The 26780-nt window shown below is 38.1% G+C and overlaps 1 protein-coding gene across 2 annotated transcripts in view; it reads right to left on the bottom strand.

The window, feature by feature from the left end:
• Positions 1 to 1380: 1380 nt before the first annotated feature.
• Positions 1381 to 26780, bottom strand: part of wdr11 (WD repeat domain 11) — a 44306-nt gene continuing 18906 nt past the window's right edge. For both annotated transcript variants that reach the window (XM_069189027.1, XM_069189028.1), the window contains exons 12-29: positions 24541 to 24647; positions 21771 to 21846; positions 20872 to 20980; positions 20259 to 20380; positions 19875 to 20022; positions 17750 to 17856; positions 17365 to 17479; positions 16505 to 16676; positions 15009 to 15117; positions 14498 to 14560; positions 14103 to 14168; positions 12723 to 12903; positions 10599 to 10694; positions 9029 to 9194; positions 7489 to 7586; positions 6508 to 6653; positions 5874 to 5953; positions 1381 to 5377 (exon numbers count right to left, since the gene is read on the bottom strand). In XM_069189027.1, coding sequence (XP_069045128.1) covers positions 5217 to 5377; positions 5874 to 5953; positions 6508 to 6653; positions 7489 to 7586; positions 9029 to 9194; positions 10599 to 10694; positions 12723 to 12903; positions 14103 to 14168; positions 14498 to 14560; positions 15009 to 15117; positions 16505 to 16676; positions 17365 to 17479; positions 17750 to 17856; positions 19875 to 20022; positions 20259 to 20380; positions 20872 to 20980; positions 21771 to 21846; positions 24541 to 24647 — 2122 coding nt within the window. In that variant the 3' untranslated portion in view covers positions 1381 to 5216. The remainder of the gene's footprint in view (positions 5378 to 5873; positions 5954 to 6507; positions 6654 to 7488; positions 7587 to 9028; positions 9195 to 10598; positions 10695 to 12722; positions 12904 to 14102; positions 14169 to 14497; positions 14561 to 15008; positions 15118 to 16504; positions 16677 to 17364; positions 17480 to 17749; positions 17857 to 19874; positions 20023 to 20258; positions 20381 to 20871; positions 20981 to 21770; positions 21847 to 24540; positions 24648 to 26780) is intronic.

Genomic DNA, 26780 nt, shown 5'->3' with positions numbered 1-26780 from the left:
ATTAGTAAATCATATACTGCAGCACAGAAAACAATATATTGAATCTGCAGGATGTCTATATGATATTGGTGGTAAAAGCATTGATCTGGTGAGCTGCACTGATTTTACAATAGAGTCAATAGAGTGCCTGTGATCTAAATCCTGTGTCTCTCCCATCCCATGATCTGGGGATGTTTAATTCTAAGGCACGCTATGGAAAAGGCTCTGTCCAAACCTTGAAAAATAGCAAGAATTTCAGAAATAAATAGAAAACACTGAGTCATAAACACATACCATCTGTTACCAGTTCAAAAGTCCCAGTCTTTAGCACTACTGAAAGAACACCAACAACAACAACAATAATAAAAATAAATACAATAATACAATCATTACACTTGTATTTTTATAGTGCTTTTCATCCTGAAAAAACATGAAAAACTCCTATAATAATAAATATGCATGTAAGCATGTTATATATATGTGAAGACCACTTGACCCACCTCTACAGTGTGACACCTACCTGTTTGATGTCTGGTAGCCATTCAGTCCTCTATACAGCAGATCAGGTGGAGAAATGATAAAGCACTATATTGAGGGGGAACTTAATAAGGATAGATCATACAAATGCGCAGTAGAATTTTACCATTTCATCAGAGTTAACACCTTTACTCTTTTAACAATTAACTTAATCAATTTCCCTACGGGATTAATAAAGTATTATCTATCTAACAGTGTCATGGGATGTTAAATGACCAGATATTGTGGAGTTCAGTTTAACATTTCATCTTCTATAGCATAGTGCCCAGTCACCAGACTGTGGAATAGGTTTAGAAACATTTGTTCTACAGGGAAAAGTCACCTCTCTCTGATGACAGTTCTGTGGTTTTTCTGGGATAGATAGTTATTGATGATCAGTGAAAAACATAACTATGGCTGGGGCAAATATTTCCAGGTAGTTTAATGGGAGTTGTGCATTCTGCCTAATCCTGAAAGTGCAACATCTACCTCTGAACATCATTTAATACATTTAAATCATACTTTTCTCCCTAAGTGATATACAAATATTTGAAATAATATGAGATGCATATCATTCACTCCTGAATTCCACAGCCGTCCAATGGAAGCTCTAGAAAGGCTTTTGAAGGACAACACTACCACCTAGTGTTAACATGCATCTGTTGAGAACAGGATAGATTCACAGCTAAAAAGTACAAATATAATTATTTAAGGCAAAACTTCTTTGAAGATAACAGATGGCAACATTTTCCTAAGAAACAATTTATTATCAATTCATCAGCAATTTCATGCATGGAATGAATCATGAATATGGAATCATTTATTTACAAAATAACCAAGAAACATTTTTAAATGGTATTTCAATAATCCTAGCACACTGCTGTGTAAATTGTTTTAATATAGTTTATTGCTTCTATAAATACAACAACCTAACATAAAGACACCGATATGTGTCTGGCTGAATTACACAGTAAGCACAATCAATAACGAAGTAAAATAAATCTTTGAAAGAACTACAATATCTTCATAAACTGCTTTTCAAAACATAACAGGCACAAGTTTCATAAACAGTATTTTAATAACAAGCAAATCATAAGATGTTTCAGAAAACAAATTCAAGCTTATTTGTATTAAAAAACTAAATATTCTATACTTCATATTATTGGTCTCATAATTTTGAAAACATTCCAGATAATTGCTCCGAGATTCTTACTTCACAATATGGAAGTGTGCTTTTCCACTTGTGTTTACACTTCTCCTTAGGTTTGCCATCACTGCTACATTGTGGCTTGTGTGGAAAAGGACACTCTTCACCTACCCACAAACAGACACTCTGTCAGACATACGAACAGTGCATACAGAGAGCACAGAGCTCGAGCTTTCCAAACAGCTGTGGTCTTCAGCTCCAGGACCTCAAAACCTTAGATATTTCCAGTTTTTGCATCCATTTTAAATTAGTGGCTGAAGATTATATCTTGATTAACTGAGTTAATTAAATAGTCAACAGCACAGCAGGGATGTAAACTCAGAGACCTCTGTAGCTCTGAACTACAGCTGCAGAGCCCAGCTGTTTGGGGTTTTCTGATTTCTCTAATTGATGTGTGAGAACTTACAAATGTACAAATCCAATACTCCATTACTATCCCCTTCTTCTATGTAGGGTTACACTGAAACGAATTAGGGCTTATAAAGATGACTGCATTGGAGTTTTCTGAATCATGACATAACTGCTACAGTACAATTTCTCCTCAAGGTCACCAAACCAGTGACATTCAAATACTGAACCATTATTCACATACAGTTCGAAGACCTTTCTACATATGTGTGATTCTGAACTTTACGAATGTAAGTAAGGTATAGTGGGAATACCCAGAAGAGAGAGGTTTTGTCACCAAGCCTATTACCTGTACTACCCAACACGAAGTGATAAAAATCACTGAAAAAAGAGAATGTTAAAAAATATAAAAATGTTCCTTCTTTGCTTAATTTTATCAGACTACTTCTCAGTGTATTCAATAGCTATATGAGCTGCAAAGGACTGGGGATTGTGCTTTCAGATCTCTGGACTCTAGCAAATTTGATGTACTCTAGCAGTGAAGGCACTGAACATTTAAAACATAATTGGGGTAATAGAAAAAGGAAAGAAACCCAATAATACAGCAAGATCAAAAAATGAAAAATGAAGTAAACAAATTCAGAAGAATAATGACTTAGGCTCTTGAAGTTCAGTTCTTTACCACAATCTCCCTCTGAACAACCCTGCAGCTCACTGCTTGTGTGTAGGGCAGAATGAACTGTGGCCCTCTCGCAATGACTTTGGGACTGTGAGGAGATTGGACAGTGCCCATATCCATATCACTAAACCAGTCTGAAAAAACAAATCAAAGGTTGTTATGCCCTTGCAATCAATTTACTAATTCATGGCCACATTAAAATGAGCACCCCCTACCAAGGAAATGGAACAAGCTGAGTAAGCACTTATATTCATGTATTCTTTTCAATTTTGAGTGAGCGATTGGATGCATCTTGGCCCTGTGGGAGTCATACTGTCTGAAGTCTGATTGGAATGCATTTTATCTCACATCTTGTGGGAAAATGAAGAGCTTTTCCTTTTACTGTACCTCAGCTCAACTGAGTACATTTTTTTATTGTACTACTAATGTGCATGCTATTTTACAAATATCCAATTAAACCAGAAAACCAAAATGTATTATGATTTTGGTTAACTAATTATATACCGTTTGTGACAATATACTCTATAATTTAATCACAAATTTCTTAACAGGAAACACTTATACTGAGCTGTTCAAAGCTACTTGCAAATGCTTAGCACACTGAATTGCTTGAATGGCTATATGGTAAAAGGAGCTGATAAACATCCATCTACTCATTTTCTAAATGTTTGATCTAATTCAGGTTGCAGGAGAGCCAGGAAGCAACAGCCACAAGGTGGGATACACCCTGGCCAGAACACCAGTCCATCGCAGGGCACACATAGTTTTCCCAGAAACCAATTAACCAACAGCAGCAGTACATCTTTAGACAGTGGGAAGAAACCAGATCACCAAACAAAAAAACCCACGTGAACATGGGGGAGAACATACACACGATACGCACATAACACCCCAGGTCCAGAACTGAAATCAGAACTGTTTCAGTTCTGAGAGGCAGCAATGCTAACTACTGTGCCATGGTGCCACTCCTAATTAATTATTTTTTTTTAAATTTAAACCTTATAAAACATGTTCTCTCAGAATGGCTTCAACAAAATGTTAGTTTTATGTTTTTTTCTGTTCTGTATTAATTGCAGGGACATATAAAGACATCGCAACAAATAGTTAGAGCATTGTTTATCATATTAACAAACATCCCAAGATAACAGCATTATACAAGTCACAAAGCCAAAGTTTCTCCATAGATAAAATGTTAATATATCCATCGGTCACTAAATGAAACATTTAATGGAAGAAAACAAATGTATTTCTTGATATGCAAAAAGGACCCTGCAGAATGGATTTTTATGAAAATGGTAACCCTGCCCTCAGCATCGGCCCCATACAGAGAGAGTGGGACATGTGGCTGCTCAGACCTGGTCATGGCCAAGGTTTTCCTTTGGAGACGGCACAGTGCATACATTAATTTATCTGGTTCTATACACCCCAATTTAATTGGAATGCTTCTGCACACTAATCAGAGACACACAAGAGCTATGTGCTATTAGTTTAACCCTTAAGAGTATAACAAATACAGGTGTAGTTACACTGATTCTGCAGAACGCACATAGAAATGCATTTAATTGAACCACCTGCCTAAAATTAAATTTTACCAGGAGCATATATTTTTTGCTTTATTCTGTACAATTCAAATCTAAACAGAGTTTTCAAGTATTTACAACAAATCTTCAAGGCCAACAGTTTACTATTTAAAAGGTAGAAGTAGGAGAGGAGAGTGGTTCTGCAGGGAGGGTTCAGTGTCAATGAGCTGATTGATCTTTGCTGATTTTTATAGAGCAAGTTTTAAAATCTGAAATATATATCTAAAAATGATATAAAGAATGATTCCAAATCCAATATTTCACTGATAACATTGTGAATTTTGACAAGGAACTACACTCCACACTACCAATTCACCCCAAGTCTGCACTCCAGATGTCAGGTCCCAGCAGAACTTTTCTTGACTTATAGTTTCTTTTTGCTGGAAAGGAGTTCCTTTACAACACATTAAATTTAGTATTTGACAAAGCTTTTTTAAGAACCTCTATTATAGGTTTACTTAAAGAGAATACAACTTCTTTGGTTACCTGTTAATTAAGAAAAACTCTTAACTGTTTTTTCATTTAGAGCTTGTAAGACAGGGGTAGACAATGCACAGGTGCATGTGCAAGGTGGACATAAGAATAGCTGTACTAAGTCCAACACTCCAATGCTTAATTGGACAATTGGACAAGTCAGCCATGACTATTGTAAAGTAGATCAACGTGTCCTTTTCAACACGTGTCCTAAACTCTGACAAACTCCTCTGATGTTTGTATTAATGCACATGGTTCTGTTCATATAACGCTTCCTTCAATCAACTAGAAAGAAACAAGAGAAGAAGAAGTGCTGTGCACCTGGATGGAAAGGGGTAGGGGCTGCAGCGTGTGGATCATGGGAGTGATCCACATGCTGGGAACCTGTTGGTGACGTCAGACCAGATGCCTCCCTATTGCCAGTCCTCTAATTTCATCCCTCCTTCTCCACCTCAAGGGAGGGGTCTGACAGCTCGGCCATGAGATCTTCCCCTGCCCCTCCAGCCCGTGAGGCCCACAGCAAAGCCCCCTCCTGCAGGCCCAGAGCCCTTAGCACCCTGGCGTAGTCAGTGTACACAGTGCCAATCAGTTTATGTGGAGATATGTTAAGGAAAGAAATCAGGGGTGAGAAAATAAGACAAATTAAAAAGAAAATTGAAGAATAATAGAAAATCCTATTCATCGATTAATGAACACATTCCTAGACAGCTATGCAAACAGCATCTGCAGAGGTGAAGGGCATTCTTTGACAATGCTTCCTGTGCACTATGATCTTTTCCTCAGAGATCTAGAATGGATGTACAGTACAGCGATAGCTCCTAAGGGAAATGGAGCAGAGCGTGCAGCAGTCAGCAATCTTGCACACAGCCTGCCCATAGGTGAGCACAAAGAGCTGCTTTTGTAATGGGCTTTCCACAGTAAGGGCAAAACCAATACATTATCAAAACTGTGGTGTTACCCAAGACAGAGGAAGAAGGGCCTTCTGACGTGAGAGACAAGATTTCCTTTCTGCACGGTACAAAAAATCTATTATTTTTATTCCCATTCATCTACTTTAAGCTGTGCTTAAGTATTATTAAAAAAAGGATATTTGTGTTTTCATTGACTTCCATTACGCCATACTTCAGACAAGCTTCAATAAAGAGTGCAGCTCTGTCAAAGTACCTCATGCTACAAGACACAAGAAAAGCAAAATATTATCCATTAACCTCTCGATCAGTGTGAATGAAACATCTCATTTAGCTACAATTCTCCTCCTGGTTATTTACTAAAATTGTATTTCCATTTCTTCTGTAAATCCATTCAAACAAATGTACTGCTTGATCAGAATGACACTGCTATAGGAATGTTTCAAAAAAACAAAATAATTTTAACATTTATGAATCAGTTTTTAGTTTTGGTTCTCACAATAATAAGTTGCTTCAGACAAATTGTGATCACTGAACACAAAAATGTAAAGGCTGTTAAACACAAACATTAACACAGACAAGTGAAAAACTGATTATTAGTAAAAACAAATTACTGATTTCTTCTGCCCAAAAGTTGTAAGTCAGTCTAAAATTCATCTACAAATTTAATAACACAATTCATAGGTAAACATAATGCTATGGCAAACGCAGAATGAGAAACACTGGGATAGGTGAAATCCACCCTCCACTGATGATTTACTGTACCATGGAGCGAGACTGTGCTGTGTTTACAAACAATAAAAGGTCAGACATTACCTCTGTAACATCTCAGCCACCTTCTGGAAGCAGCCCAGAGACAGGAGCACCAGGACAGCCTTGGACTTCTGGTTGATTTGTGGAGAGCACAGGTAATCCACCCAGCGTTTCAGAACCTCAGAACACTCAGTGAAATTCAGGCGTACCTGAAATAGTATTGCATAAGTCCAGGAAAGGTTTACCTTTGCAAATAAGACCCCATTATTGTCAATGCTTTTACCTGGGACTAAACAGTCCACCACGCAACTACATCAATGTGTGCTATAATTCCTCTGGAAGCAAAGATAATATGAAAATACACTCTTAGCAACTAATATTACAAACATATACCCTGTTTTATTGTTTGTATATCAAAATATTAAATTAACTGAAGACATAATCATTAGTCTAGTGTCTAGATTTGACAAAATACGGTCATTCGGTTTTTCAAAAGTCTTTGCAATGCCCTAGATAAGGGGTAGTCAAGCTAGGCACCTGAACTCCACTTTTTTTTAATTTCTTAATTAACACGGGTGCTGCATATATTATGAATAATTCAGCAAAGATTTACAATGGTCTAGGTTTCTGGAGCAAAGATTGTAATAGAGCTAATACATTTAAAAGTATACCATAATCACAGGTTTATTATACATTGCATTATGTTCCAACCAGAGCTGCACCACAGTTATACACCAAATTAGACATTCAGGGAAATAACAGCCCAAATGAATGATGTCCTGTTTTTTAAACATTTCAAGAGGGAAAGGTATAAAACATATACAGGTATCCATAGCACTGATGTCATAAGTACAGCCTGCAGATCATTGTATACAGACCCATTTCTCTATCTGACACTGACAGCAAAACCTCAGCTGCAGTGCCAACCTCTTAATCAAAAATCAAAATTATGATGTCAATGCAGTTTTATGTCATATGGGGCCAGATTATGAAAAAGTCTAAGGTTGTGGACACCTCTTCTTTTCAGATAAATTTGATACACACCTTTGCCAGCCACGCTGCACGATTCCATTCACCATACGTCTGCAGATAGCGACAGGCATCAGCTGCTTTATCTATCAGACACAGCAGCTGCACTCCCTCTAGAAAAGAGAGAAGAAACATTGAATTACCAACAAATCAAGCATCAGTGAGGGGAATTTATTTTCTGTCATGAAAATCTCCCATTTGCTAGACCTTAATTTACAAGTCAATGCTTTAAATCGAGAAAGAAAGAAAAAAAAACTTTACTTCTCCATTCATTGTACAGGTGCCTTGGGAAAACCATTTCTCAATTTTTTAAATGAAATGTCAGCAATATGAATAGTTTTATAATAACACTGCATACTTAATACAGTTCAAGTTATTTCAACACATTGCTTTGGGGTTAACTGCAAAAACTAACCTGAAATGTATGTGATTGCCAAAGCACTGAACCTGTCTTGAGTTCAGTTGTTCAAAACAAAGCCCCTACAGGAAGGCATAAGATCATTATAATCTATAAAGTAAACTAGTTTACTTTGATTTAGAAAATGTGGAGTTCATTTTGTAACTTCAAAATAATAAATTGCTGTGCAGTTCAAGAAAATGTGAAAAATGACTGCAAATATTTCATCCATTCAAAGCATTTTTCATGTGATCTTGAAAAACAAAACTTCTTTTACAGTAGTTCTGTTTATGGTAAATATACATTTACACTACGAACAGTGCTAAGTAAAAGAGAATTCACATTACTATAAAAGCACAGGAAAAAAAACATCATATAACAAAGATTATGGATAGAAAAAAATGTTATACTGTAATCTTGAAAGCATTGCAAAGAGCAAAGTCATGTTTACATGTATTATGTTAGTCCAGAAAATAATAATGAATTTACAATCCTTCTGTATTTTGTAACTCACAATGTCTAGTATGGATTACACTGAAAAGGCACTTGTATCTAGGAGTTCTGAGGGGGGTGTTTTACCATTGCTCTAGGCAGAATATTTTTAGGGCCTTCAGACCATGTGGTTTCAGATTGTGAACCGCCTTCTTTTGTTCAAACCACTAATGTTCAATAGGATTGGGATCTGGAGACTCAGATGGCCAGTCGAGAAGATTTATTCAGTGTGCAGTTAACCATTACTTTGTCCATTTGGATGTATGGTTTAGTTCATTGTCATGCTGGAATGGGTTACAATTTTACACCCAAGCTTGAGATTTCTGGCAAAGGAAACCAGGTGTCTGGCAAAATTGTACTTGTACATGTTGGAGTTCATGATTCCTACTATTCTTACAAGGGCTCCGGGATCAGTAGATGCAAAACAACCCAAAACAAAATGGACCTTTCACTTCATTCCAGTGTTTTTCAACAAGAGCTTTACCTATTTTACACCACACACAATGATGATCAGAGTGTCCAAAAAGATCCATGTTAATTCTATATGACTGTGAGACATGGTTTAAACTGTCAAAGGATTACTATAGCTCTTGACAGACAGTGCTTCATATACTTACAAGAATGAGACAACCACACTTCAACACCTTTTTAATTATATAAAAGTACCTGCCAGCTTCCCGTTAGCTATCATGTTGGTGGCTACCAGTTTGATGGTGCTCTGTGAAGGCCCGGAGGAGGTGATGGTGGTGACCAGGCAGGCCTTCAGTGAGTCACAATAGTAGCTGGCATTCTCTGCATTGGTCTCTAGCAGCAACTGTACTGCACGATCGGTCTGAGAAGCAGGAAAAAAAGAAGTGTTATTGGAGCAGGACCAAAGCTGACCTACAGTTCCCCCTCTCAAAAAAAAAACTACTTTGTTTCCTATTTTGCTAGCATAATTGGTTGCGCTTTGAAATGAAATTTGAAAGTATTAACAGAAACGTAAATGTGTACATTGAATAACTGCGTTTGAGGGGAGAAGTGACGTTTAAATAAAACCCTCCTTTGCAAGGTATACTGTAAGAGATAGGTGAAGACCCAAATCATTCAAAAGCCAACCAAGTACAACAGCATACTGTACCTAAACTGAAGAGAACATAAGAAATGTTAAAAATGCAAGGAGCACATTTAGCCTATCAAGCCAAAATAGTACTTAGTAGGTGATTGGCCCAAGGATCTCATCCAGCTTCTTGAAATAACTCAAATTATCAGCGTCAAAACCTTGGCTGGTAAGTATTTTTTTAAACAAAAGATGCAAAGCACCTTCTTGACACAGAGTTGTGACTGCATAAAGGAAAATATCGAGCTCCAGTGTTCAGGGGATGTAGCCTAAAATAATCACAAATGACATGAAAATGGTGGGCTAATCAAAGTGCTGATTAATGTCACAAAAAAGTTACATAAAACAGGAGAAATGTCCCTTCCTCATCACACTTGCAATATTCTCATGAAAACAGGTGTCAGAAAACAGAAGACTAAATTAAATGAAGACCTAAAAGTTTAAAGTTAAATCACAGAATTCATTACTGAATACACTACTCTATATTCAGGACACACATCTGATAGGTAACAGAATCATTATGCTATTAAATCAATGCATCTTAAGTCAATAGTTTCCCATCCTTTGTGTGATCAAAAACAATGCTCACTTGATATTACTTTGCAGCATCAAATAAATAAGTGTAACTGTGTTTTGCAAAACACTGTCTACCTCTATCCTGATCAGTGTTCCTTATAGGCCAGTACAATTTGCTAAAGACAACTAACTAATTAGAAAAAAACAAAAACAGCAGTTCAAAGATTATTGAGGGAAATCAATGAGGTAAACGTGCAAAGATAAGCATGAATATTGACAGCTACAAGTTTTAAATTTTCCAAAACTGGAGAAAATGTTGACAGTATAGAAATGGAGACAGTGTCTGTCTTAAGTCAAAGATGCAGAAGACGATAGCATCTTCATGTTCAATGCCCAAAACCATTGACAAGCATAAGCTAAACTGTTATTTTCATATTGATATTACTTTCAGAATTTCAAATACTAACATGTATAAGTAAAACAAAAGAAACATCTCACTTTAAAAAAAAAAAGTCCAGACTGCCAAATGTTATTTCCTAACGGCAGCAGCGCTTACAGATGGTCTGCTGTGGGTAGCAGATGTGTGCGAGATAGTAGGCAGAAGGAATGGTAATAACTGACCTGGCCCAGCAGGAGGAGCTGGTCTGCACATTTCTTGGTGTGTTCGTAATTGGACCTCTTCAGTTCTTGCAAGTGCACTCTCTCCAGATGGAATCTCTGCAAAGAAAAGGGAGCAAGCACAGAGAGAATGGGCAGGTGGCTGTTTGAAAACTCGGCCCCCTGCAAACAACAGGAAAGCCTCAGTACTTTAGGCCTTCAAGCTCATGGCACCTGACAGATGACATCACACACTGATCCAGGGGTGGTGCTTTCCAGAGAAACTCAAAGAAAGCTGACAGAAATACCCTAGTCATTCACTCCTGGGCCCCCAACACAAAACTCTGGACTATGTCAAATCTGTAGTCAAACTGAGATGTGGAGACGTCTGGGGCCTGAGCCAAAGCTATGGAGATGCCAGCCTCTGCAGTGGAGAATTTGATTTCTCCTTTGCAATTAATTGGATTTCAGACTGAAATTACTTCAGTTAGGGTGACAAAATGCGATATTCAGTAACAGTGTTAGAAATCAAACTAAAGACTCATTATTCAGTGAGTAATGTATTTAGAGGAAGCAGCTTAAATGCATCCTTTGGCAAGATAAAAAATGAATGTCCCCAAACGGCAGACCAAATCAAATTTTCAGTCTAGCTGGAGAAAGGAATAATTATAACAGCAATAAATCAGTAAATGCAGCAAAGTATCGTGCAAGTTGTAGTAAGACCATAAAAGTATACAAATAAGCAGTTATTACTTTTTTAACTGAGATTTATTTTTACTGCATGTCTCTCCATAGCTAGTGCATAAGTAAACTGCAGTTACGCAGCAAATACAGTTATGGAAATGGCAGTATGATCTTGTCACTCATCATTTAGAAACCTTGCAGTTCTAACCTCATGTGAAATGAATTTACAGTGTCCTCCATAAGTATTGGGACAGTAAAGTCACAATTGCTATTTTGCTGAGTATTTTTACTCAAGCAATTTGGATTTTAGATGAAAAGATTAATATGAGGCAGACGTAAAGAATTTCCCCTTTTGTTTTTGGGCATTTCTTTGCTTATACAGCAAAAATAGCATTTTTGACCCAAAACTTTAGAAGGGCACTGTCTTTTAGACATGATCAATTCCACACACTTGTTATCCAAGCTGCAAAAATGAAGACTGCATTAATCACTTACTGCATGTAATACAGGGACCATCACTACACTAAGGTATCAAACAGACTTTCATTCTGAAATAAGGGAATTCTCTGCAAAAAAATCAATTTACTACCAACATCTTTTCACTAGGTGAAGCACATTCACAAACATCTAACTTTAATAGGTAAAACATTGATCTCGAAAAGCAATCTCATAATAATTAAATGGCTAAAGAGATGTGAGGGCAATATGCAATCTTTTACACAGACAGGGATGCTTAATCCATACGACGACCACAAATGTGCAGGGCTTTTACAGCAGGGCACTTTGGAATAGGTGTCACTGCTCCAGAGTGAATAATACATTCTACAGCAGCTCACAGGGGCCCACTCCATTTCATCAGTCTCGTATCCCTCTACTACAACTGGAATCCTTCCTGGCAAAATCAATATTTAGAAAGTTTTTGCAAATGGAAAACAGTTGTCTCTTAGGGGGCTCAGGCAATGCATAGAGCCTGACGTGGCCTTTTCATCAAATTTATTTTGCTCAAAATAAATAATAAACGAATGATGACTTTTCACCTCTGGTGGTCCTTGCAGCAGTTCTGTTTTTATGGGGTTTTAACAAATAGTTTTTGACAGGTTTATAAAATGTAAGTGGAAATATGAAAGATTTAAAAAAAGAAATGCATTTACTGGACTGTGGTTAGCTCTGATTTACTGAAAAGCCTGGTCTCCTGCACTCACACATTTTCTTAAGTCTACACACAATTACCAACAGTAGTTTTGGCACTTAACACCTAAAAAAAGATTATTCACTAATTTATTAAGTATGAAACTATATATATATACACTTTTAAGCACATTGAACAGTCATTTATCTTAACAAATGTGTTTTTCATTTAAAAGATTACACGTCAGTAATTTGATTTGAGCTCCATAAAGAGTAAGTCTTCATGGTTTAATATGTTACACTCAAAGTGTTCTGCTACACAACAGAACAATGTACCTGGAAATAGGAGTTCTCACAAAGCGTGTCATAACAGATGTCAAGGTGGCCAGCCAACTTGTCCTGTGTCATTTCAGTCTGGTATTGACTGGGCACACTCAGGAGCTTCCCCTGGGAAAAGGCATACAAATAATGGGCTGCAACTGTCCAGAACTGGAGGTCCGATTCATCACCAAAGAGCCTGTACAGAACACAGACAAAACAACACTTTAAACTGCAATACCCTACACAGTAAACCACCTCTGATCTTCTGAACACACTCTTATACCAATAAATGCTTCAAACGTCAAATCACATTTGCCCTGATAATTGTTTGACTTTTTGCAATGCAGCTTCCAAAGGGATTTGAAAAACATGAATTGACTTGCCCGTGCATTACCATTTAGGTTATACCAATTCATATAACAGGTTTTGCACATGACAAGGACATATAAAACTTGAATAAATGGTCACGAGAACAACTCATTTTCCTTTCCCCACTTGCTGAATCAGTTTTAATTTCTTATCACATATTAATGAACACAAATTCTTGTACCAGCTATTGAATTTTAAGAATTAATCTCCTGAGTTTCCTTTCTAAATCACAGAAAACATCTAGTTAAGAGCCTCATGCAGCTCTAGTCAAAATCATTCAGAGGCAATATTTTACAAATCAAGGCACTTAATTTAAAAGTGTTGTGAAAGCTGTGTAAATAAAACAATTAGTGTATGTATGGGGTGGTGCGGTGGCTCTGTGGCTAAGGATCTGTGCTTGTAGCTGGAAGGATGCCGGCTCAAATCCCGTGGCCGGCAGAGGAATCCTACTCTGTTGAGCCCCTGAGCAAGGCCCTTCACCCCAACTGCTCCAGGGGATCTGTACAATGACTGACCCTGCGCTCTGACCCCCAGCTTCTCTCCCTGTCTGTGTGTCTCATGGAGATGAAAAAAGAAAAAAGACAAATTCCTAATGCAAGAAATTGTATATGGCCAATAAAGTCATCTTATCTCTCCCTCTTATAATAACAATGTATCTTTCAAATTCTAAAAAGTTTATATCAACTGTCTTTATTATTTGTATACTATGTAACTGTAAAAATTGCCGCTCCACCGACATGAAAAATTACAATAAGGTTTGTCAAAATATAAATACAGGTTTAAATATGTTTGGTGACATAGCAATCCATTGTTTTTATACTAGTAACTGCATCTAGCTATTACTATTTTTACTGAGTTTCACCTCAACAGTTTTAAGTTTGTTATTCTTTTCTCTTTAGTGTACATGCATTACTTTAAAAGTATAATGAAATAAGGCAATTTACATGCCATTCAACATTTCACTGGTTCTTCAGAGTGAATTACGCTATTGTTACTGTGTCAACATAATGAAACACACAGTCTTACCGGGACACAAGTATGCACCTCTGCAGGAGATTAAACTCAGGATCCAGCAAAATGCCCTTGATATCACTGAGAAAACACAAATAGGCACACAATGCAAACATAATAAAGCTTTCAAGCATCCTAATTAAAAAAACACTGTAGGGAAGATCTGCATATTTTCATAGGTGAAGACTACATTTACTTTTTATATTTTAGAATTAATTATACTTTGTTAATCTTGTGACAAAACTCTGAACATTTCATAAATCTTGATTTAAAGAATAATGAAAACAGGTAAAAATAATTACAGAAAAACGATAAGCTTCCCACTCATAAAACCATTTCATTAAAAAATAATATGACCGACAATCCTAACTAATATCACAGTACCAATAATTATAATCAAAGCTACTTACTTGGACAGAGAATTGAGCTGTTCCTGCATTTGAAGTTTAACCTCTTCCTTCTCAGTATAATTACTGCACAGTAATGAAAATGTTATCAGCAAAACCAAAAATGTTTTTTTCTCAAATGGTATTATATTAACAAAATAACATTTTAAATCCATTCAGCCCAAATTACATTCGGATCTTCTTTAACAAAAGGAGAAAACAAAGAGAAGGACATGAAACATCTAAAAAAATTATCTAATTATTTAGAAAACAGACGTACTGTAAGTAGCAACATTAGGAATTTTACAGCTAAGCAGAGGCAAATCAGGTAATTTTTTACATTTGATTGCTTAGTAGTTTATTGACTGCCTCAAACTGCGTGGTCCAACTGAATTCGCTTCCACAAAAGAGTAAAGCAACTGTTCAAATGCATTTATTCAGTAAAGAAGCAGCACATATTTTCTGTCCTAAAGAAAGTTGAACTTAACTTTCAAATGTGTTAAGAGGTGTGGACTGGAGTTAAAGACAGACTTACATGTGGGAGATGTCCAGTGTATAGGAGCCATCCCAGGGCTGATGCAGCAGAAAGGCCTTGAGAGAGAGGGCAGCCCGGGGCAACAGCAGATATGGACACCATAGGGGATCTGTAGGAAAGAAACGCAAGAACGCTGATAGCTGGCACACTGCTGGGAACCACATAAACCTAACACCTTCATGATCAGTAATGTGCTATGGAGGATCTCTGCAGCACATGAAGTCAACCATCTCAAATCACAGCCATATATACGGTGGGACTGTTAACAAAAGAAAAGGTGAGATATCTACTATTGTGCTGATCTGTGACGAAGCACCAAACACCTAACTCTGTGAATCATGGGCAATTTAAGCCAATCTTTCAGATAGCCAATATATATACACCATGGGAGTAGAGGTACTATTCAAAATCAGCTAACTTAAAATAAATGCATTATCATCCTGTATATAACTTGGTTTAGCTTTCGAGCACTAGTTTTTTTGTATATTTCAAATTAAAATAAAAAATACTGCTGCTTAAGGATTTGAATGATTTGGCACCTGAATACTCCCTATATATCTACATGAGTTCTTTGGACTTTTTCACTCCTTCACATCCCAAATCAAGGTTCTGAACACTGCAACATCATGCTTTCTAATCAGTCACTCTAAGACTGTGGTATGACCTTCCAGGCCATGTTTATATCTACCTTTCACAACTAGTCGAAAACCATTAAACTCTAGAATGCAATTGTATTTAATTCACTATATTTAGTAGTGCATACTTTTCTTTATTGTGTTATAGTAAAGTGCTTTGGGATGAAAGATGTCATATAACAAAATTAGTTATAAGTGTTATAATTAGACCCTTTTGCTATTTCTAAAGTTTCTAACTTTAATATGGTATGGTTGTAAATGGGCAATTCTGCTGCCGCTTCACACATCGGTGGCACTAAACAAAATCCTTTCTTTCCTGATAAACCACAGGTACTGACACACCTATAATACAGTATCAGCAAATACAGAGCACTAACGTTTATAACAAAATCATAACCACAAAAATGAGACGGCAACGTCAAAGACAGCATCCTACACAAGGAGGAGAGGCAGAGCGGTGGCACAGTGGCTAAGGATCTGGCCAGTGGCTGGAAGGTTGCTGGTTCAAATTCTGCAGACGGCAAAGGAATCCTACTCTGTTGGGGCCCTGAGCAAGGCCCTTAACCCCCACTGCTGCAGGGGCGCCGTATTATTGGCTGACCCTGCGCTCTGACCCCAAGCTTCTCTCTCCTTGTCTGTGAGCCTGTGTGTCTCATGGAGACACAGAGCAAGAAATTGTATATGGCTAATAAAGTGATCTTATCTTACACTCGAAGAAACCGACCAATAAACTGCTCTTCACAGAGGAACGTGCTGTGGAATTTATCATGCTAAATATATAACAAATGATACAAAGAAGATAACTGCATTTTCGTGGTAGAGAACGGCACCAGTTAAAAAGCCCAGCTACTCCCTCTCCACCTGTCAGCTCCTGCTCATCCACTCTGTAGCTTGCCGACTTCATTGCCATCTCCAGGACTCGAATGCAGCCGTCATCAGAGGCCAGAACCACTTTGTCAGAGGTGCACCAGTCTATGTCCAGGATCCTGTAGTTCATATTACGGCCGCTTCTCAGGCTGCTCACCATCTGTACCTGTGCGAGAATCACCAAGACATCAGCTCACAATGTCCCAAAATCCATTGGTGCTGTCTTATACACACTGAGCCCCACCTGGAAGTTTTACTTTGCTTATCGAAACTTTAAAACATTTGTTTGCAATTTCTTCTTGGGTTTTAGCACCAGTTTGTTTGTACAATGCAGGAAGGGTATCACTTGGAAAGAGGAGGTCCCAAGTATACCTACAGCCCTGGATCCACCATTCCCATTTCTAAAATCGAAGACATCAAAATCTCTCTCACTGTAGGGCATTTTCACAGAGATCCACACTCTTTAGCTTCCCAAAGTGATGAGGAAAGCTTATTCCAACAGTTCACAGTTGTTTTTACAGCAATTATGTTATTTGCTTTCACTTCACAAACTGTGGACTCCAATAAAAGTATTTTTTCCATTAAACAAATCAAGTTTCTCTAATTAAGATTGCTAAGTATTTGTTTTTATTTGGTGATGAGACCTTGAATGCCTGACATAAACACAGCCTCACTCCCACGCCCATGGTCTCTCAGTCAAGAGTGAGATGAAGAAAAATAGACACAACAGATTGTAGACTACATTGCTCTGTTTAAAACTTAAATGAAACAAATAACCTTGCTGTTCAGCAGATTACGCTGTTGGTTCTTTCCATGCACAACATTTACAAGCATTTCTGTACTTAGCACTGCACCTCTTTGGTGTCCCAGACTTCAGCTCCATCATTGTACATCACCAGCAGTTTCTGATTGCCTTTCCCTGGAGCAAATCTGATCTTCTTCACCCACCCACGGTGTGTGGGGATTCCCCTTAAACCAGAACAGTCAACATTGTATTATAACCGCTACTTGCACTGTCATGTTTCTACTGGCCTAGACAATTGAGAACATGTTTAGATACACACACACAATCGCTCTTCTGCTTAAATATTTTAATTAGTTAAACAGTACGCAACTTAAAAAACAGGAATGGACCCATCTGTTACAGAATTATACTCTTATTTCAACTCCAGAAGATATGGGGTAAAAAAATGACTACAATGACTAAGAAACAAAGTGCCTGATGACTGCTCACTGCACCTGGAAAGCCTGGCTTTTAAATCCCAGAAGTTCAGGTTCCCATCCACGTCCCCAAGAACCAAGGTGTCTCCCTTCCACGCAATGCATGCAATGCTGCCCATGCTTCCCTGCAAGGCAACACAAAATACACATCATCTTAGGCCTATTAAATCATAAACCACACCACTTTATAATGACAATGATTCATAACAAAAAACTAAGGACAGCAAGATTCAGCATACTGTAGATCATTCCCGACAAGGTTCTAAAACGAGTATGTGCAATTTTAACTTTCTGTGTTGAGTTCAGAAGGGGTTATTTCTCTGCAGAAAAGAGGATTCTATGTTCTCCCATTTAGATTGAACAGGATGTAATTTCACAGTTCTGCACAAAGGGAACACAAGGTCTTGAATTGCTCTGTTTCACATCTTGTGGGAAGAGTGCACAGAATCCCCAACTTAGGGAGAACATTTCTTTCATCATACTAACTTAATAAGAGAAGAGCTGGGTAAAGACTCTTAAACAATGTTCTTTTCTAATCCCCTGTGTTGCTTTTTAAATCTGTCACAGTAACAAAGTATAGGGAAATGAGTAAGTGAAATCTACTGCTTTTCATTTGTCTCTCTATAATAGCGAAAGTCAGTCAGGTTTTTATTTCGTAAGAGCATGGCCACCTTCATTAATCATTCTCAGTCTGACTGTATTATTGGCATAAAAGGCAATGAAACTGCCCTGAATTTAGGGTTTCTTAAATAGGTTCTGTCTTGGGTGAAAAAGCAACAAGCCATAAAGGTTAAATTAAGGGACCCTGTTATCTATAAGCTGTATTTGATATTTTTAATAAGGGGGGGAAATCTATAAGATATAGTAACAGTGTTGCTTAGAAAGATGAGAACCCCAAAACCTCCCCCAGGAGTGTGAACTAAATATTTGAAGGAGTGCAAAATTCAAGAAACCATGGCTGATTAAGTAAATCAATATATCAAAGCACTGATTATTTTGCCAAATTGAGAATAGGACTTTTTTAAATCAGTGTTTTTTAATTTTTAATAACAAATGTCATTGCCTATTTGCGAATTTAGCACATTTCTAAAAAGTATGACCATATTAAAAATGATGTATGTCAAAAAGCAATATGAGGTAAAGCTAACTGCATGCACTTATTGGCAGCTTTTGTAAGTTCATTTCTGTTGTTTCTTTAAGAGGCACAAGTGGCACACATAGGCATGCTGAGGACAAGGAGCAGTACATGAATTGTGTTACATTCTCACCCACTCTCTGGCGTAAAGCCGTCTGTGTGGTCTTAAAAATGTAATCAAATGTTAATGATCATGTTTCTTAAACACCGACTCCAAAAGATAACCCAAAGAAATGAACCATGAATTCATGCATACTCTATCATTAGAATCCTTTTCAGCAACTTTTAATTTTGTTTTTGCTGAGGATTATTTCACCCGTTCCAATGAACCACTACATGCAATCGTTATGATTCTTCACTTTGCTTTAATGTCTAGTAAAATCAATGGCCTGGTGCTGTGAAGAGGAAGGTTCAGGAAGCTGCAGTGCAAGGTGAATGTATGGAACCTAAACATGCTGCAGAACAAGGAGAAGTGCAAACACATACAAATAAACTGTATATTAAACAAAACATCAAGAGGCCCGAGTCCAGTGCTTAATTACAAAATGATTGGAAAAAAGAAAGATTCAAAGAAACAAGCTAACACAGTATATAGCTAAGAGCAAGTGGCCTGTTAAGACGTCCATTTTGTTATTATAAGGGAAACAATTTATAGGCTCAAAGAATCACTTTAAAAACTCTGAACTCGCTGTAAATCAATCTCAGTCTATACACATTTAAATTTATAAATGTGGAGAAAATACATTCATAATGGTCATTAGTTCATCCTGATTGAAAGCAAACATTAGAAAAAACACCATTTTACCAAAGTGTGCAATTAAGGCTCTTTATTGTAAGAGAGATTCACCATTTCCTTCCCTTTTCTGTTCTCCTCTGTCAGTACTCAAGCGCTGAAGTGGGCACCATAAGTATTAATATGGGTCCTCCAGGAAAGGCAGAAGGGACATTTCTGTGCCTGGCAGAAGTAAGTTTAGTGTGTGCATGTGTTGGAGGTCATCGAACGCTTACATCTGGGGGGATCCTGGCACCATCCTTCACAGCGTTGCCCTCCACGGTCAGATGGTACACCTGGCCATCCGTGTCAGTGAACACAAAATGTTCCCGGGCTGAGATGTTCTGGCTCATCTCAGACTTACTCTCTGCCTCCTGCAGTAGACTGAGCAGACAACACACAGGTCTGCATAGGCATACCGAACACTTGGACTGGCTTTCAAGAGCTCCAAAGCAGAAAAACTAGCAAAACTATAACTGCAACCTCATTCTGGAATTGTAGATTTTGTTCACGGTGTAATGAAAGAGATAATGGCACAGTTCTCTGACTCTACTTCTGAAAGAACAGATTAATTTAGCAATCTATCTTCACCTAGACGAGATGCACTGTTCCTGCCCTACCTTATGACGGAGGATTCCACACTGATCTGCTCTGAATCAGACACTGTCTGCCTGGCCATGGCCTCTCGTGCTGCCAGCTGCTTCTTCCGCAAGCTTTTCAGGTTATGGGAAGGTGACCATTCCTGCAAAACACAGCCTACCTGCTTTTAAACCGCCTAGATTAAGAGATCTGTATGAAGCAGGATTTTTGTGAGTACCATAAAAGACAAGGTCAAGCACTGGCAAATTGAAAACGGTGATGACACTCAAGAGTGAAATACATGAGAGGACCTTCCTGCTGTTTATGTGCCACAGACCTTGCATTGATGACAGTCGAATACGTCTAGATTCACCTTTACTTAAGGATGTATATTATGCTCACATGCGGGGGGGAGGGGGGAGCATTGCTTGGATTGCTACAGTGTATCTCAACAGTTTATTTTTACCAGGAAGCAGCATAAAATGAAAATGAAATAGGAATGCAAATTACTGTTTCATTTAGACAGGCATTATGCAAACGTTTAAACACTTAAAATACTCTTTATATATTAAAATCGATGATGTGGAGGTGGGAGGTCAGGCATTAGCATTGCCAGCATGCAGAATAAGTGTTGCATCTCAGACAGATGTTTACCAGTGCGGTAACCACAGGGAAGTTCTTGGCCATTTCTCGGAGCAGAGTGCCTGTCCTGATATCCCACAGCTCTAGCGGCTTCTCCCGGAACACAACCACCAGGTACTGCCTGGCAGAGACAGGGCAGAGCCAGAACTGAGGCAGATACTCACCACTTAGATACAGCTCCCCAGTTCAAATACAGTACAGAGCTTGCATGGGTTACAGAACCCACTATATCAGAAATATGCATTTTAAATTTAAATACCAAGTTAAACATCTATTTTTTAATGTCATTTAAGTTCATCTGACATAGTTTAGAAAATATTTTAAAAAACCTGAACAGACCACATATAAGACCAGATATTATTACAATTCCTCTTAGCCAGGTATTCAAATAGCCAGGTAATAGTTCTTTCTTAGGTTCAGAAGGGAAAGGGCGGGTAATGGAAGATTAAGGGGTAACAGTTAACAGTTCTGTAACCCAAAAGAAATGTTCTAAAGCAAATAAAAGCAGCTAGAAATGTTAGCCTGAATACCAGAATATAAAGAGGACAGTAACAGGACACAAAGGCTTTTTAAGGCAATTTTAAATAGCATGAGAACTTGAACTTGAAGGCAGAAAGAAACAAAAAGAATCCTGGTATTGCTTTCACAGCACTTAGTCCTGGGAGGAATGTTTTGGAAGGTTAATTAAACCCCATTGTTGACAATGGACTCTCTCCGTCAGAGAATCATTTGTTTCTATTCATCCACTCACTCAAGACTAGCTTGCTCACAGGCTGCCACTTGTGTGTGCTTTATAATGAAAATCTTTGCCAAGCAATCAGCTCCTGATTGACAAGCCAGGCTTTAATCAAGTAAAAAAAAGCATTATTAAAGTTTATACTTGAGGTGTTCAGGACCTTAGGCATACTTACTTCAGATGAGACACTTTAATCATTTCAATTGCAGGTTCATCGTTGCCTCGCTCACCCCGGAACGCCAAGCTCCTGCCTGGGAGGATGAAGTTATTTAGAAACAATCAAAGGAAAACTTCATTTGGACTGCAAGCAGTGCACCCTGTGTAATTGACCTGTCACATCCCTTACATCTCTCTGGACTAGGCTCCTACTCCCTCCCCCAGCTACCTACCCTGTTTGACAGGCAATAGCACCTTGTGGTAGTTTTCTGCAAACCTCAAACCATTTTATTAAGGACAACTGACAAAATGCCAAACCAAACGTAAAAGGAGGTGCTCGGCTTTCAAGCACTCAGTTCCTTACTGCACTACATGCTTTGTTTTCCCTTTCCTCCAAGGCCAAAATACTGATCTGCTGTTTTCTAATTACTTTCTGCCCTCTTAACATATTAATCAGCATATCCAACTATAGAAACCCACTGTCTTGGCAGTGAGAAAAAGGTGTGATTTCCCTGGGCATTTAGAGATGCAGTTCAAGGGCAAACCTACTTCAGACCAGAACATGATCTTTTGACTTTTGACTTGATCACTGTGAAGAACTGTGCTCACAGTTATGGTAACAGGACACTTTCATCAGAGAAATTAAACTACAAACATAATTATGTGAAATGGAGTGTCTGCTGTGCTAACCTGTTCCAAAATACCCTTAGTTCCCTCTTTAAACTGTGGAATAACTGCATTTGGAACATTTTGGATAAGTTATCCAAATAATTTTGGATAACGTACATGCTACTTAATCCTACACTGTTTATAGCAGGATACAGGGAAGCACTGTATAAAAAACAAGAACTAAAAAAGCAATTTGGCTTTTAAGTCCTCTACTGAAATTGATCAAGGGAATTGCAAAATGAAGCAACAACAGACTAAATTTAAATATATGTAATCAACTGTCTGCTGAATAAATGCTAATGCGCCCTACTTTATCACTTGCTTGTTGTTTTCATGAGAGATCTGCCACCTACATTTTTTGATTGCCAGATTCAAATTATGATTTAATTGTGCATGCATTCATTTTCTAGTTTCCTCATTTCAGCTACCTGTAATTACAGTGCTTCAGGAGACTCAAGCTGAATTAAGGACTTTGTGCACAGCACTGATTTACACAAGGATGCAGTAGAGTGAGAGAACCACAGAGGGTTTTGGCTTGGGGCTCAGAGTGGGTCAGTGAACACCATTCTCATGGGGCAACACAGAGTGGGTTACAGCACCAGGGCAGACGCACACGTGGTCCACAATTCCTACACAAGCATCTCATTCTAGCATTTAGTGTATATTACTATCTAGAGCACGTACGGAAATATGTAGGGCACTACTTTCCCTTTGAAAAGCAAAAGCTAAAAGCCATTCAATAACCCTGGTTCCATAAGGGATTGAGAGAATGAGGGGTTCCATGTACCCCACTGTGAAAAGGACAATGCTCCACTAGTGCTCCCTGGGCAATCTGCGAGCAAATTTGGACAAGGAGTTATTTTGCTTCTCGAGGTGCGAGTCATTCCATGAACAGGACGGTGGTGCCTGTTCTTTATGTTTATTCAGAAAATACATCCCAGTAGATTGATTGTGCTATACATCATAGGATGGAATCACCACTGTAAAAGAACAATCGTGAGCATATAAATGAACAAATTTGGCCAATTCCTTCTTTATCCTCAGCAGGTCACTGACCAGTGCCTGTCTGGGTTTATGAATTAAAGGAAACACATGGTATGTCCTCATGTCAGCTCCTGAGCAGAGGGCTAGTATACCTTGCTCTGATTCACCAATCTCTTTCACCTCTACCTTCACACACAAAAGGCAAGATGAGGGAGGGATTGTTTCACATGCCCTACCTAGCTCCTACTGCTCAGAGAAGAGGAAAAAAAACACATGGCACTCACTCTGGCAAAGATGCCGCATGTGAAAAAGCAAAGGAAGTATGAAAAAAATAACTGTAATTTTAGATACTTATTGTTCAAATGCTTGCAGTTTGTTCTTATATTTGATCTCATATTATTCCTCTACTAGTTCAATGGTCTGCAATATTATAGTTTTGTATTATAGGAGAGCTAATTATGCAAAACACAAAATGAGATCTATGCTAAGCTTAATACTTCAACACTTTAATTCACTGATCCCTCTTGCTACAGCAATATAGGTAAGCACATTACCATGATTACTGGTTGCACTCAAGACACAACCAGTGTGGCTGGCTGCTGCAGTATAAATTATTCAACCATATTCTCTGCATGCAAAACAAACAGGCAGACGTGGTCTCTAAACAGAGCTGTGGAGGTTAAGGCAGTTGTGTGCTTTAATTTGAGAATCTGACAGAGACGCCCTTCAGGACTGCCACTGGAGTTCATAAAAGTCTGTTATTGCAGTTTTCTAAAGAAATGTCACTTATACAGACCTGCTTAGCTACAGTAAATAATGTGATTCTAAAAAAAACACACAGGGTTTTCAATTGGAAAAGCTTTAAAGGTCATAACAAACATTTCAATTTGTTCACATAAAAATTACAATATTAAAGTATTGCAGTAATTATTACACTTAGAAAGTTTCAATTACCATTATCAGAAACAGGCTCTTATTTTCAAAGTGCTGCCAGTAGACAGTACCCTTGACAGAATGGTCACTACATTGAAAATGTCATTGAAATTGATTGATTTCCTTCACAATCATTAATGTACTCTTGAAATAGATTCAAACAAAAATGTAAGATTCTGACTCCTGTCTATCACGTCACCCACCTGTGGGCAGATCCACGTGCTGCAGCTCGTTTCTCACTAGACCCAGGTTGTTAGGAGTAGATGTGGCGAAAGACAGGAAACTGGTGAGGCTTGCCCATTCAATTCCTCTGTAATATAAAGTGCCTGGCTCTGAGTACCACAAGAACCTATAATTGCAGTATGGACAGATATGCATCCTTATCATCCTATCCTCTACTAGTGAAAGCATAGCTCTTCCCGAACACAAAACTGTTAAAGCCTTTTGTGCCGGGCCAGCTAGAAAGGGATATAACTGCAGGTAACCTGCCATCAGAGGGCACTATATGGTCTCTAAGTTAACTGTTAATAGCCACAGTGGGGATTTATTTGTTAATTATTAGTTAACTGGTTAAAGGATTAGGAATTTACATTCTTATATGGGTGTAATTAACTCTTGGTTTGGTATAAAAGATTGGGATAATGCTAGTGGTTTTGGGTGCTGACTTTTTGGTTAATGTTCTTAGCCTGAAAATAAAACACTCCTGACTATACATCTGGTAACCATTATTAGTTTATGTGTGTGTGTGAATCATGAAATTGCCCTAGTAAAGTAAGGTATTATCTGTTAAGACATTAATACAGTTGAAATGAGATGACAATGTGTTGACTAGGCTATTTTTCTGACAGTGCCACTACAGCAAAAGTGTACGCTTACATTTCCACAACAAACACTTCCAAAATACCCACAACGTTGTCAAAACCACCTTTCAATAACATTCCAAACAAAGATAAAAAAATATCATTTTTATCATAGGCTTAAGGAAAAAAAACACGATACCACAAAAGCCAGAAATGTCAGTCTCCGAAGACAGGTTGAGAACAAGTGACATACAGAAAACAAATGTAGTTACCCAAGGTGTTTTCTGAGTTTCTGATAAATGCAGGAAAAAAAATGCAAGAAGTGATACGATAACAGTAAAAGTATCACCTTGACTGGTTGGTTGTTGGTTTTTGAACTATTCCTGACATCCTATAAGCGTGTCACAGCTTACAACATATTTCTTTAGCTTCACTTTTAATAAAGCAAATCTGCATCTCTGAATATCCTGTATCCTGTAGAAGATGTGCTTATTCCAGCCTACAGCACAAAACTGGCTTGTCTTCGTAGGAATACATTTAGCAGTGATGTAATAAATTACAACGTGTTATAAAAATTCAATTCCCTCCTTTTAGCAATGTGAACGAGTCACATTTACTCCAGCTCTGAAACCTTTAGAAACACAGCTTCAGAATTGGAACGGAAATGGACGATGATATGAATAGAGAAAGCTACAACAAGACTAGAAAACTTTACCTGCAGTATTGCCTAGAGGGATCGAAGTCATAGAAATATACTAAGGCTTCTCTGTCTTAATGAAAATGTTTACAAAGAGAACTGAATTAAAGGAAACAAAGGACAAGGAGAAAGAAATAATCACAGTGGCAGTGCAATAAAAAACGGAAATTTGATCTTTTAATTATAACTATATTTTCATCAAGAAAATAAAAATTATAATGACTTATATTGACGTTCTCTAATGCAGCACATTTTCTAGTGAAATTGCAACAATTGTTGGGATTACACTGGATACAGTGTTGGGCAGATGGCCAGAAGCCCACTCTTGTTTAAAAGGCTTTACAGGCTAGAGGCCCAATAGGAGCATGAAGGAACTGCCCCTGTCTCTGTTCCTTCACTGCCAGTGTGTTCTCTATTCTTCAGTGGGAACCACACAGTAGCCTAATCTTAGTTAGATCTACAGATCTCAGTAGTTAGTATAGGAATGGGAGATGCCTAAGGAAAGACGGGTTGCTGGTTTGTTTTCATAGTGCTTTTTTCTCATATTTGGACATCTTCCCTTGCCTGACTCACTGTTCCACCAACCACGATTCTTGGATCTTCCTCCAACCTGGATCACCCGACCTCGTGAACCCTCTCCAGTGCTCCTGCCTGTGTAGTTATCCCTTCAGTTCTACCTCATGTGCGTTTTCTTGTTCCACCTGAGCCACATGCCTGCCTATCTGCAACCTCTGCATGGCTGCCTGTTGCACTCTTTGCCTTTCTGCCGGCCTACATCCCTGCGGTCTGCCGCATACACCCCAACTCCTTGCTGATCGGCTCTCTCAAAATGAGCTCTCATCTCCTCAGGCATAACTTGCTCCAAACCACCACACACTTTCAGGTTTGTTCAGTGGTCCAACACAAGGTGCAATCCTTTGGATAAGATATTAAACTGAGGTCCTGT

Source organism: Lepisosteus oculatus, chromosome 4 (assembly GCF_040954835.1).
Source record: "Lepisosteus oculatus isolate fLepOcu1 chromosome 4, fLepOcu1.hap2, whole genome shotgun sequence".
In the NCBI taxonomy this organism is placed as follows: domain Eukaryota; kingdom Metazoa; phylum Chordata; class Actinopteri; order Semionotiformes; family Lepisosteidae; genus Lepisosteus; species Lepisosteus oculatus.
The sequence above is the reverse complement of the archived record's forward strand: the minus strand, read 5'-3'. Positions and strand labels throughout refer to the sequence as shown.